Raw genomic sequence first — 13,840 nt, forward strand, 5'->3', positions numbered from 1 at the left:
ATTAATAATCATATTGTAGATGCATGACCTCAGGTAGGCCACCATAACTCAACGTCTGTTTAGCCGCGTGCCGCTGGAGTGAAAAATGATAGCTGCGGATAAGTAGGCTAACTTGCTATCCTTCATCTTTTTTTCTTATTCTCTTTTCTTTCGTTGTGAGTTTAACCTGGAGGCACTCATGAACGGACGGCTCTTTTGTCTTTGTTTTGCTCGGACAGACGGAAGACGTGACGCAAACAGAAGTTTCCCAGCAGGTGCTGCATTCAGAGTCCACGGAAAAACAGCAGCCCAAACGGTTACACGTCTCCAACATCCCCTTCCGCTTCCGTGACCCGGATTTACGGCAAATGTTTGGGGTGAGTTTGAGTACTTCTTGCACTATAACACGTTTCTGTTTGCTTTTAGCCAGCAGCCTCTTTCCTGGTTTCATTGCCTGGAGATGCATGTTCTTTAAAGGAATAGTTCACAAAAAAATTGCTGAAAATGTATTCACTCTCAGGATAACCAATATGTAGATGAGTTTTTTTTTTTTTTTTAAATCAGATTTGGAGAAATGTTGCACTACATCAGTTGCTCGTCAATGGATCCACTGCAGTGAATGGGTGCCGTCAGAATGAGAGCCCAAACAGCTGATAAATACATCACAATAATTCACAAGTAATTCACACCACTCCAGTCCAGCAATTAATGTCTTGTGAAGAGAAATGCTGCGTGTTTCTTATAAACAAATCCATTATCCACGTTTTTAACCTCCATCCTCTATCCATAATATTGCTTTCTGGACCACAAAACCAGTCATAAGGGTCAATTTTTTGAAATTGAGTTTTTTACATAGATTTATATCTGAAAGCTGAATAAATAAGATTTCCATTGATGTATGGATAGGACAGGATAGGACAATATTTGGCAGAGATACAACTATTTGAAAATCTGGAATCTGAGTGTGCAAAAAAACATCAAAATATTGAGAAAATCACCATTAAAGTTGTTCAAATTAAGTTCTTATCAATTCATATTACTAATCAAAAATTTTGTTTTGATATACTGTATGTTCGGTAGGAAATTTACAAAATATCTACATGGAACATGATCTTTACTTAATATCCTAATGATTTTTGCCATAAAAAAAAAATCTATCATTTTGACCCATACAATGTATTGTTGGCTATTGGTACAAATATATTGTAAGCGTGCTACTTGTGACTGGTTTTGTGGTCCAGGGTCACATATGTGGGTGGATTTTGATGTGAGAGGGGGACAGTAGATGGACTTTATCACTGGAAGAAGCGTTATTATGATGGATTAGGGATTTTTTTTTTTTTTTTTGGTATGAACAATTTTGAAGTTAAAGGGATAGTTCACCCAAAAATGAAAATTGTGTCATCATTTACTCGCCCTCAAGTAGTTCCAAACCTGCATGAATGTCTTTGTTCTGCTGAACACAAAGGAAGATATTCTGAAGAAAGTTTGTAACCAGGCTGTTTTGGGGCACCATTGACTTCCATAGTAGGGAAAAAAAATACGGTAACACTTTACAATAACAGTACATGAATTATCATGTACTAATACCTTAATTAATAATTACTTGACTATGAACTAATGAAGAGTTAAGACATGTATTAATCAAGAACTAATGAAGAACTAACTTAACTACGACATGAGTCATATGAATTACCGCATGAATAACACCACCTTAATTACGTGTTAGTTCCTGCATGTTAGTTAATGTATTAATTAACACTTTGGGGTAAACTAAATCAAACATGCTCTAGAAGAAAGATTCATGAAAATGGCACACTGCAAAATTGTTTATAAATTTTCCACCTGCAGCAATGTCACAAACATCAGTGAATGACAGTGGATTTCTTGCAATATTTACGTTTAACCAACTCATCCAACGCACAATGATGCATTCATAATTAAAAACAACTTCATCTCATCCTGTTTGGAGTGATTCCACTGCTGCCCCCCTACAATAATGTATTCATTAAGCAGATGCAATTTTCCAAATTAAAATCAGTGTTAGCATAGAGATGATGGTTATGTTATGGATTGGTTTACTGTCTTTATATCATAATAATGCACTGAAATCAGACGTTTGTCTTGTGTTCTTGCTCTTCTTTTGGGCCACTATTGCCCCTTCAAAATGTTAACCTTCCTCCTACCGTTCAGTTCCTTCTCCATACAAATGCAGCCACATGACCTCTGCTCGTCCACTTTTTTACAAACCACCAAAAAACACCAAATATCTGATTTAGATGAGCTGAATATGTATAAAACATGTGTAATTTATAACTTTTTAAAGATGTGCCCCTCCAAGACAAGTCATGACATGATACATTGACAACTCATGAATTCATGTTAAGTTATAAGTAATTAATGATGAGTTAATGATATTGTGCCCCCAAGTAAAGTCATGACATTATGATACATTCATGAATTAATGTTAAGTTAATGATGAGTTAGTAATATTGTGCCCCCATGTCATGACAAAACTTAAAATATTTACGTATCTTTTATATCATTAAGATATTCTTATCAATGCATTTTTATCATTTTATCAATAAGTGATTTAGACATTTAGACCTCTTAACCTACCCCCAAACCTAAACCTACCCATTTTATAAACATGCAAGAAAATAACCATTTTTAGTAACAATATAGCATTAAAAAAGTTTTTATAATCGCTAATCCCACTCCTACATCTACACCTAAACATAGCTATTTCTGTACAGTAGAAGAAAAACATGACAGACAGATAAATGCAATTACAATCATTTATTTACAATAGTCTAACCTTGAGGTCATAAACGCATGAATTAGTATTTCTGCATTTGACGTTGAGAGCATAGGTCGCAATTTAGATATGTTTTTGAGATGGAAAAACGCAGTTTTACAGATGCTAGAAACATGGCTTTCAAATGAAAGATTGATATCTTCATTTGAGCATAATTTATGTTGTTAATCGCTGAAAATGTTATCCAGATTATTTTCCTGATCCTCTCCCTCTCAGTGAACTCGTGAAGGCGCGCGCGTGCTAGCATCATGCAAATAAACACCTCACCAGAAACCAGTGTTGCCAACTAATTTTCAGAGAAAGTTGCTAAAGGAAGGTCAATTTGTTGCTAGAAGCTGCTAAATGACGTTGTGATGTCATTGCGCGATGACGTCATTGCGTAATCACGGCGCAAAATTGTGTCACAACATTAAATCTCAGCAAAAATATATTTTATATATGTTAATTTAGATTTGTTTGTAAAATAATATGCATAATATAATATTAAAATATAAATAACTGTATTTTAAAAACCGTTGAATTATTGAACACTTATACATTTTTGAATGATTACAATTTAAGGTTTGCTTTTTTTTAATAGCTAGTAAACTAGTAATATAAGACATTCTCAACAATTATGCTTTAAGCAGTGTATTAGTAGTTAGTATGCTACATTCCAAGAAAAGGCTGTAAAAATAGGGCACAATCTACTATGTTAATATGAAAGAATTTTACGTATTGCTTTTTTACCTGCATTTTAAATTACGCATTGTGTTTTCGGGTTACAGTGTTACAATGGATAATGGATAACGTCCTGGAAAATTACTAGCAGCCTATATTTTCCATTTTTCTTACAGCATACTAACTGATCAACAATCGCAAGTACAAGCTATAACAAAGTGTAGCCTATCATAAATGAACAATTATTCAGTTGTTATTATTATTATTATTATTATTATATTGAAGAAATGCAAATAGCAGCTAATTCAATTCAAGTGATGTGTGTACTGCTAGGCATCTTTGGTTTTCTTTTTGTGTAATTAGGATGGAAAATGTGTGTCTTTTTATTGTCTGAGTCACTTATCAAAAGTTGCTAAAAGTTGCCAAATAAATTGTAAAAAATTGCTAAATTTGTTGCTAGGTGCTTTTGGAAGAAAAAGTTGCTAGGGTAGTCTGAAAAGTTGCTAAATTTAGCAACAAAATTGCTAAGTTGGCAACACTGCCAGAAACGCGGCATGTCTCAATCTGTGACGAAGGCAGGCGAGAGCCAATGAGCGTTCGATTATCCTGCCGTAAAACCTGTCGTTTGAAGCTGCAACATTTGAATTTGTAATGAACCCGTCAGTCAGCGCGGGCTTTGCTGTTTATGGTCGCTGGTCTCGCTGCTCGAGATGGAGATGAAGATCGTTGAATAAAGGCTTGGATTTGGGTCTGTTCCTCGCAGTCGTGTGGATTCTGAAGATCTGGATTACAGCGCACGAATAAAATAGTTTCAGTTCGTAATTATGTTGCGGTTTTGGTGTTTTTTTTTTTTTTATAGTTCTATTGTCAGTCACAGCATGTCGGAGAAAACGCCTTTTGTGGCCCATGGCAAACAAAGTAAACATTTCATGACAAGTAAAGGTTAAACGATTTCAAATGTTATTTATTTTAAGGTTTAAAGTTAAGTCTTGTTTAACTTGTAGGCCCATTATTGGAAACGAGCCGGCAGCAGAAATCACACAATAAAACGAAATGTTATCATTTCATATAAAGTAAACGAGTAAACAATTTAATGATGCAATTGGAAACAAGGTAATTGATATGACAACTAATAATAAAATTAATTCCGCAATTTCAATATTCATAAGGATTCATTTTTGTCAATACGTAAGTATTTGTACATTTAGATGCTGAAAATACGTTAGTATTGTACGTTTTAGTGCCTGTAAAAACGTAAGTAAATGTACGTTTTATAGAACCACAATTTACGTAAAATACATATGAATTATCATGAGATCACGCTGGACTTTACTTGACTGTACACATTATTAATAAATCATTAACAACTCGTAGACTAACTAACATGAACTCGTGCCTTGTTAATGTATCATAATGTCATGACTTTACTTGGGGGGGGGGGGGCACAATATCATTAACTCATCATTAATTACTTATAACTTAACATGAATTCATGAGTTGTCAATGTATCATGTCATGACTTGTCCTGGAGGGGCACATCTTTAAAAAGTTATAAATTACACATGTTTTATACATATTCAGCTCATCTAAATCAGATATTTGGTGTTTTTTGGTGGTTTGTAAAAAAGTGGAAGAGCAGAGGTCATGTGGCTGCATTTGGATGGAGAAGGAACTGAACGGTAGGAGGAAGGTTAACATTTTGAAGGGGCAATAGTGTCCCAAAAGAAGAGCAAGAACACAAGACAAACGTCTGATTTCAGTGCATTATTATGATATAAAGACAGTAAACCAATCCATAACATAACCATCATCTCTATGCTAACACTGATTTTAATTTGGAAAATTGCATCTGCTTAATGAATACATTATTGTAGGGGGGCAGCAGTGGAATCACTCAAAACAGGATGAGATGAAGTTGTTTTTAATTATGAATGCATCATTGTGCGTTGGATGAGTTGGTTAAACATAAATATTGCAAGAAATCCACTGTCATTCACTGATGTTTGTGACATAGCTGCAGGTGGAAAATTTATAAACAATTTTGCAGTGTGCCATTTTCATGAATCTTTCTTCTAGAGCATGTTTGATTTAGTTTACCCCAAAGTGTTAATTAATACATTAACTAACATGCAGGAACTAACACGTAATTAAGGTGGTGTTATTCATGCGGTAATTCATATGACTCATGTCGTAGTTAAGTTAGTTCTTCATTAGTTCTTGATTAATACATGTCTTAACTCTTCATTAGTTCATAGTCAAGTAATTATTAATTAAGGTATTAGTACATGATAATTCATGTACTGTTATTGTAAAGTGTTACCAAAAATACTATGGAAGTCAATGGTGCCCCAGAACTGCTCTGTTTCCCACATTCTTCAGAATATCTTCCTTTGTGTTCAGCAGAACAAAGACATTCATACAGGTTTGGAACTACTTGAGGGTGAGTAAATGGTGACAGAATTTTCATTTTTGGGTGAACTATCCCTTTAAAATGCCTTAATAATGGATTTGTTTCTTATAAACACACAGCTTTTCACTTCTCAAGATGTTAATTGACGGACTGAAGTGGTGTGGATTACCTGTGGAGGTAACTCTTCATTTTAAGGTGTCCTTGTTACACGTTACATGTACTTACTATTATAATAACAATTAATTATGCATAATTGCATGCAAGTAACCCTAAGCCAAACCCTAATCCTGAACATAGTAAGTACATGTAGTTAATTAATATTAACTTTTACAATTTTTACAATTACACTGTAACAAGGACACCTTAAAATAAAGTCTAACCCTTGTGGATTATTGTGATGTTTTTATCAGCTGTTTGGACTCTCATTCTGACGGCACCCATTCACCGCAGAGGATTCATTGCTGAGCAAGGGATCCCATGAAGAAGTCAAATTTGATTTGCAAATTTGATCTATTTGCCAAGTAAAGTTTTAAAATACAAATAAGAGTGAATGTGTACATAATTTAAAAAGGCAAAACAGCTAAATGTTTATTGTCGCGCCACATTCGTTATGGCTTACATGAATCACGTAAATGATGGTGAAATTAGACAAAAAAGGTTGAGTAGTTTGTATCACAGGATAATTGCTGTTGGTCATTTCTGTCATAAACAGTTGTTAAATATTAAATATTTAGCTACTTCGCTTAAAAATAAATAAATAAAATCCTACTTAATATTTTGTCTTGTTTTCCACTACAAGTATCTAGGCATTCTGAATTAACTTACATTTACATTTTAATTCTAAAAAAGTATTTTTTACTTATGAAGTACAATTAATTACTCGTATTACTTAAGATATCAAATATTGTTTTCTGGAAAAAAAAAAAAATCAAAATTACATTTGAAAATTGAGAACAAGAAATGCCATTGGGGTAAGAACATAATCTTGTTTTCCCTTTGAAGTAAGGGATTTTTTTATTTCCTCATTTTTCTTTTCTCATCGGCAGAGAGTTTTTCTTCTAAGCATAAACTCGCTTAATTGTGAAGACTTAGTATCTTAAGTTGTTTTGCTTCTCAGGTATATATGTTTATTTAAGAAGTATATTTGTAATGGAATACTAGACAAAAATACTGAGTAAGAACATCTTTATATCTGAATATATGAATTACATTAATCGTTCTCTGCAGATGATGTGGCAAACTTACCTTTAGGGTAAATAAGACGACTTTGTGCTCACTAAATATATGGACACACACACATGCCGCTTCCTTCTTATTTGCTAAAATCATCTCAATCATCTTAATGACCCGTCAGCAGCAGGCTGGCCAGAAAAGCTGCTTTAAACAGCGCTCATTTGTTTGGGCTGGTGTCGGCCGGTGGCTCTGTCGAAAAGATGATGTTAATTACAGCACAGACCGCCGCGTAGCCGTATAAATTACATACAACATGATATGTGGCCCCTCGCTCGTTTCCCATCATACTCTGTGATAGCTGGATTATTGTTCTTCGAGGCTGCCAGGTTTGTGTATGCCAAATCAGCACAGTAATTAGCTCGCAGTTATTGTGCATAGGTGGTCCAGAGATATATGATGCAAACTCAATATGGATGCCAAAAACAATATGGACAACGGGGGACATTTGTTTAATCACCACTAACCAAGCTGGCATCCTTTCTTACTCAATATTTTGGTCTTGTTTTCTATTATAAATATCTGAACATTCTTACATCAAGACATGTTTAGAAATTTGGATCAATTTAGTATTCCGTCACTTGCTGGCCAGTGAATCCTCTGCAGTGAATGGGTGCTGTCAGAATGAGAGTCCAAAGAGCTGATACAAACATCACAATAATGCACAAAAAGAAGCGAAAAGCTATGTGTAAAATTATTTTTAGGACGTTTTTAACTTCAAATCATTACTTCCCGGTAAAATACGAGTCCATGATCTATAATATTGCTTTCTTAAGTCGCTTCATCGGAATGAGGAGAGAAATCTGCACAGATCAAGAACCGTTTACTAGCCAAAACAGTACGAAGCAGTTCTAAACACATATGTGGTTGGACTTTTATGTCAGAGAACAACCTGGGGTGGACTTCATCGGTGGAGGAAATGTTATTATAGATCATGGATTCTATTTTGTTTTGTTTTAAAGTTAAAACGCCTTAATGATTAAATTGTTTCTTACAAACACAGTTTTTCACTTCACAAGACATTAACTGATGGACTGGAGTGTTGTGTATTATTGTGATGTTTTTATCAGCTGTTTGGACTCTCATTCTGACGGCACCCATTCACTGCAGAGGATCCATTAGTGAGAAACTGATGTAATGCTACATTTCTCCAAATCTGTTTTCATGAAGAAACAAACTCATCTACATCTTGGATGGCCTGAGGGTGACTGCATCTTCAGCAATTTTTCATTCATTTTCCTTCACAAGTAAAGTTTTTACTCAAAAATTGCTTGAAGTAGAAAAATTGCAATAGTATTTTCTTGAAACCGTACTCCAATAATCATTGGTTTATTTGCAACTTAAAAAAATCTTGTTTTACGTTGTATTAGAACCAAATGGATCGCATCCATCTGTAATTGCTTGAAGCACTACGTGGCTTTGTGTGCTGTTAGCGTGTTGAAAGTTAGCCACATTTGCATAAGACATCACAGAAGGTAAACAAAGGAAATACTGTAGCCGTGTAAGCCCAACACCTTGAGACATAATCGCTCGCTATAAGCTCCATCTGCCTGCACAGAGTCAAGGAAGCCACGCTAATGACTCTATCCCGTGCTAACAAAGCTTGGCGGCGTTGATTAGCTTCGTGGCTAATGGAGATTTAGCCTGTGGTGAGCAGAGCCGAAGATTTGCCAAGAGAAAGCAGTGCGGCTAATTAGCTGCTTGGCTAACGGAGAGTCGAAGCTAAATGAGTGGGGCGTCAGGTTAGCGTGGCAGGCTAAAGTGCTGGAGACTGGGACTCACTAATGAGTGCAGAAGTACGGGGCTCATTATCCGGAGCCGAGTGGTTTATTACTGAGGATGTCCGTATGGAAATGTGAGGTGGGAGAGAGCGTTCCTAGAAGTAAAACCTCCGGCTTTGTGTTGGCTTTAGGGCTGTTTCTTCTTCCCCTCTGCCTGTGGGCCTCAAGGGCTGCTGGGAATTTCTCTCACAGGGGGCCTTACCTTCATCTCCGGCTTTCCCGCTGTGCAGACACTATGTTAGCATTCCACCTGCGGCTCTCCTTTTTTAAGAGACGGAATTAAAGATCTGCTTAAATCTAACTCCTGTGAGCAGCGAACAAGTCTTCATCGGTATGGAGAGACCACTCGCATTAAAGAAAACCCCACCAATCAGAGCACTTCAAAAGACGCAGAGCTCTGAAACTGCCTTCAATACTGCTTTGGTTGGCAGAATACGACATGAGCTTTTTTGGCAGGGTACTTTGTGCATAATTCCCTGCCGGAGAATCCAGCTAATCCAGCTTCTGAAGGAGACTGGTTTCACTCTGGCCATTCAGAATTGAACTGACAATGCCTTTTAAATTGCAGTTTAATTTCTGCATATGAATTGGGGTTGCAAACAGGATTGAGGATCGCTAATTGAATTTTCAAATTAGTTGCAATTCAAAGATGTTTTTCTTTTTTTTATAACTGTAATTTTTAAGCTAGAAAAGCAAATTGTATCAAGATAAACTTGGTGAAGGCTTAAAGTTTGCTCTGCTCAATTTTTTTACTCTGGCCTTTCAGAATTTATTTGATAATGTTTTTTACATTGCAATTTACTGTAATATCTGCCTATCAATTGAGGTTGCAAACAGAAATGAGAATTGCTTATTGAAAGTTTGAATTGGAATTCAAATAAATTTCTATAACTGTAATATTTAAACTAGAATTCCAATTTCTGAATATGAATTGAGGTTGCAGACAAGGATGCACAATTGTAACACTAATGTTCAACTAGAAAAGCAATATTTCGTTTTTTTTTTTTTTTTTTTTTAAAGTATCAATATTAAAAAAGTCTTTACATTTTAAAATTTAAAAATGTTGTACTCTCGTCTTTGAGAATTGAATTGAGAATGTCTTTGAAATTCAAATTAAATTCTGGAATATGAATTAACGTTGCAACAGGATGTGGAATTGCTATTCGAATTTTCAAATGAATTGAATTTCAAATAAGTAGTTGACCCTGGTCATTCAGGATTGAATTGACAATTGCCATTTAAATTCCAATTAAATGCTTTAATATGAATTTAGGTTGCGAACAAGATGCAGATTGCATTTATTTTCAAATAAATAGAATTTTAAATACTGTCATTTTTAACAAGAAAAGCTAATTTTATCAAAAATAAATTGACAAAGCCTCAAAGTTAAAAAAATAAAATAAAAATAGGTTACACTTTATTTTGATAGTGCACTTTAGACATTCTACTAACTATAAGTGACTTTGTAACTACGTCAACTAATTCTCATTAATTTGTAACTACGTGTCTGCTAACTCTCAGTAGGGTAGGTTTAGGGTTAGTAGAATAAGTTGACATATACTTGCAAAGTTTCTCATAGTCAGTATGTTGTATGTTGTGGACCCATAAAAATAAAATGTTAGAAGATATTAAGCAGACAGTCTACTAATACTCTAATGACTGCTAGTTGACATGTAGTTGCAAAGTTACTTATTGTTAATAGAATGTCTAAAGTGGACTATCGAAAATAAAGTGTTACCAAAAATTACTCTGGCCATTCAGAATTCAATTGAGAATGTGTTGAGTTTGTTTTATTTAGTTTATATATTTGTCATATTTAATAAATTAACTTTTGTGAAACATAATGGAAGAACAAGTCATTTCCCAGAATACACTGCACCTGTATTGAATTTCTTTGAATGCTTTTCTGTTAAAATCACACTTTTTACGTAAGCTTCCAGTATACAGTTTTTCCATAGCAAACTGTGATACTGGCAAACTGTTGATCACTACCAATTATATCATAATATAATAATTTGGCAGACATGTATGCATTTGACAGGCGTTTTGTCCAAAGCGGCTTCAATTGTATTCAATTGCAGAACATTCCTCTGCAAAACTACTAAGTGCTTCATTCCCTGCAGCGCTGTGCTAAGGTTTTACTGCATGTATGCATGAGAAAACTACCACCACAGGGGGTAACTGAGCATGCTCAGTAGAGACGACCACTTCCCCAACCATACGCAACTTTCCCACCAAACTAATTAATCTCTATCACTGGTCCATTAGGCCTGGTTAAAACAATTAGCATCTGCGGCAAGCTAGCCAGGGAAAATCCCACCATACAACACGGAGCTCACGCTGGGGAGTTAATGTGTTTGTGTGTCTCTGATTGAGCCCTCCGCAGAATGTGCATTCATTTGAATAAATTGATAGATTTCAGCCTACAGTTTCACACAGATGCTGATTGGATGAGCAATAATATTAAGCCATTGTGGCTGTAGCACAAACAAAAAGAGCATGAGCACAGAGTCATTCTTGAAATGTTATAGCACTCGATTTGTTTTAGTATCAGCATTGTCTCAGATGTTTCACCTCAAATTCATTTGGAGAAATAAAACTAGAGACTTAAAATGAATGTGGAGAGCAGCTGAGATCATTTGATGAGAAATATTTGAGTTCATATTGAGATCGCTGACGTTTGATTGCAGATTTTAGTATTTCGGCATATCTGAGCACAGTGTGAGATCTTTGGCGAGATGTCTGCTGAAAGGAGACATGAGATCACTGGAGTCTGTTTGCCTGGAGAATCATCTGAGAAGCAGAAGACTTCAGCAAAAGTCTCAATTTAATTTCATCAAAATCTAGGAGGGACAGTTGAGACTTTAAAGAGATCTCATTTGTAACTTTTAGTTCCAGTTTGAGCATAGATCTTATGCTGAAAATTAGCAATCTGATGGATATTTTATTGCTAAGGAAACTTGAAGGAGTTGGCTGTTATGTCTCAGATGATTTTCCTAAAAATCTCTCTGGAGAAATAAAATGTAGATAACAGACAGATTATTTGATGTTGAGAGAATTTGAGTTTGATTTTGGATTGCAGATACTGGTATCTTGGTAAATCTGAGCAAAGTTTGAGACGTTGAGATTACTTGGGTCTTTTTTAGGAGAAACATCTGAGAAGAACATTTCAGCAAAAGTCTCCATTGAATCTCATTCAAATCTAGCAGAAACAGTTGAGACTTTAATGAGATCTCATTCGAGATTTGTGATCTTTACAGTTTGAGTGTTTCTGGATCTTATACTGAGAGATCACTGTTCATTGGGAAGTTTTATTGCTCATATGACAAATGAGTCCACTGTTGTGTCTCAGTATCATCTTAGATGTTTCTCCTCAAATCTGTTTGGAAAAAATAAAAGGTAGCAGCCAGATTATTTGATAATACATTCAATTCATATGAAGATATATGACTTTGGTGTCTTGGCAAATCCGAGCACAATTTTAGACATTGTTGAGATCTCTTCTGAAAGGAGACATGTGAGATTACTGAAGTCTTTTCTCTGGAGAAATATATGAGAAGCGGAAGCTTACTGAAATCTATGGGAAGCAGTTGAGGCTTAAATCCAATCTCATTTGTGATTTTTCTTTCCAGTTTCAGCGTTTTTGGATTTAATGCCGAAAGATCACCAGAAAGTGTTATTGCTCAGGAGACCGCTTAAAGGAGAGCGCTGTTATGTCTCAGTATCATCTCAGATGATTCTCCTAAAATATAGATAGCAGATTAGTTGATTTTGACATAATTTGAGTTCATATTGAGACCTCTGACTTTGATTGCACACTTGGCAAATCTGATCAGTTTGAGACATTATTGAGATATCTTTTGAAGCTCTAGAGGAGACATGTGAGATCACTGGTGACTTCTAAGAAGCAGGAATCTTATTTAAAAGAATGCATTGACTCTTCATTTCATCTAACTGCTGTCTAAGAGAAACAACCAAGATTTTAAAGAGATCTCGTGTGATTTATTTATTTTTTATTCCTAATTGCAGTGCTGTTAATGAAGATGAAGGCTTCCCGAATCTTTGCTTCTCATGTCTAGCGACTCTTTCCTGACCTCTCCTCTCTCACACAAACAGCTAATTAACATTAGCATGTAGTCTGATTAGCGTTGACCCCATAACCCAGTCTATTCATCCTTTTTTGTAGTCGGTGTCTGTAGACAACCGCAACGCTCTTGATCCTATTAGCACTTCCAGTGTCATCTCTCTCCATCCGGCATGGCACTCGCAGAGGTTTTATTTTCTACCGCAGTGGCCAAATGATGGTGATGCAGCATGCTTGACAGGGTAATTACTTTTAATGAAATAATACGACCATCGCAGGCATCAATTAAAAGCTGTGCTCATTAAAGAGATTTGCGCTCGTCCCTCATCCCTCCGCTTTCTAACGATCCAAACAGCACGGAAGCTAAATTGAAGATTGGTGAATGTTTCCCCCCTTGGGAGTGATGCCACACAACAAAAACAAGAGAGAGAGGAAGAGAGAGGAAAAAAACAGACTGTACACACACATAGTTCTGTTTATCTTTATAATAATACAAATAAAACGTGTACATAATTAAATTGCCTGTTATTCCCATTTTTCCCCCCTCTCTCAGGGACACTCTCAGGCCTCTGATGAGAGCTCACGCCAGAGACCTCACACCAGAGACTGCAGATACCTTAAAAAATTCACATCACAGACTTCTAATGAAAAACCTCACACAAGAATCCTCACACCGGAGGGCTCACTGCAAAAACACCTGGTAGATCTCATGACAGAGATTCCATATATATCACATTAGAAACCTCAAACCACAGTCTTCCACTGAGAAATCTCAGACCAGAGACCTCACTGCAAAAACATCTTATTAGAAAGCCTTCACTGCAGACTTCACTTTCTAAATCTCATGCTAGAGACCTCACATCAGAAAATACATCACA

At 35.7% G+C, this 13,840-nt stretch overlaps 1 protein-coding gene across 17 annotated transcripts in view; it reads left to right on the plus strand.

Annotated features, from left to right (window-relative positions):
- The window catches only part of rbfox3b (RNA binding fox-1 homolog 3b), a 307,431-nt gene that overhangs the window by 257,977 nt on the left and 35,614 nt on the right, over nt 1-13,840 (plus strand). For all 17 annotated transcript variants that reach the window (XR_009269999.1, XM_058769587.1, XM_058769580.1 and 14 more), the window contains one exon: nt 219-356. Coding sequence is in view for 16 of the 17 variants with exons in the window: in XM_058769587.1 (XP_058625570.1) it covers nt 219-356 (138 nt within the window). In the remaining variant the exon portion in view is untranslated. The remainder of the gene's footprint in view (nt 1-218; nt 357-13,840) is intronic.

The sequence above is a fragment of the Onychostoma macrolepis genome, chromosome 03, assembly GCF_012432095.1.
Source record: "Onychostoma macrolepis isolate SWU-2019 chromosome 03, ASM1243209v1, whole genome shotgun sequence".
In the NCBI taxonomy this organism is placed as follows: Eukaryota; Metazoa; Chordata; class Actinopteri; order Cypriniformes; family Cyprinidae; genus Onychostoma; species Onychostoma macrolepis.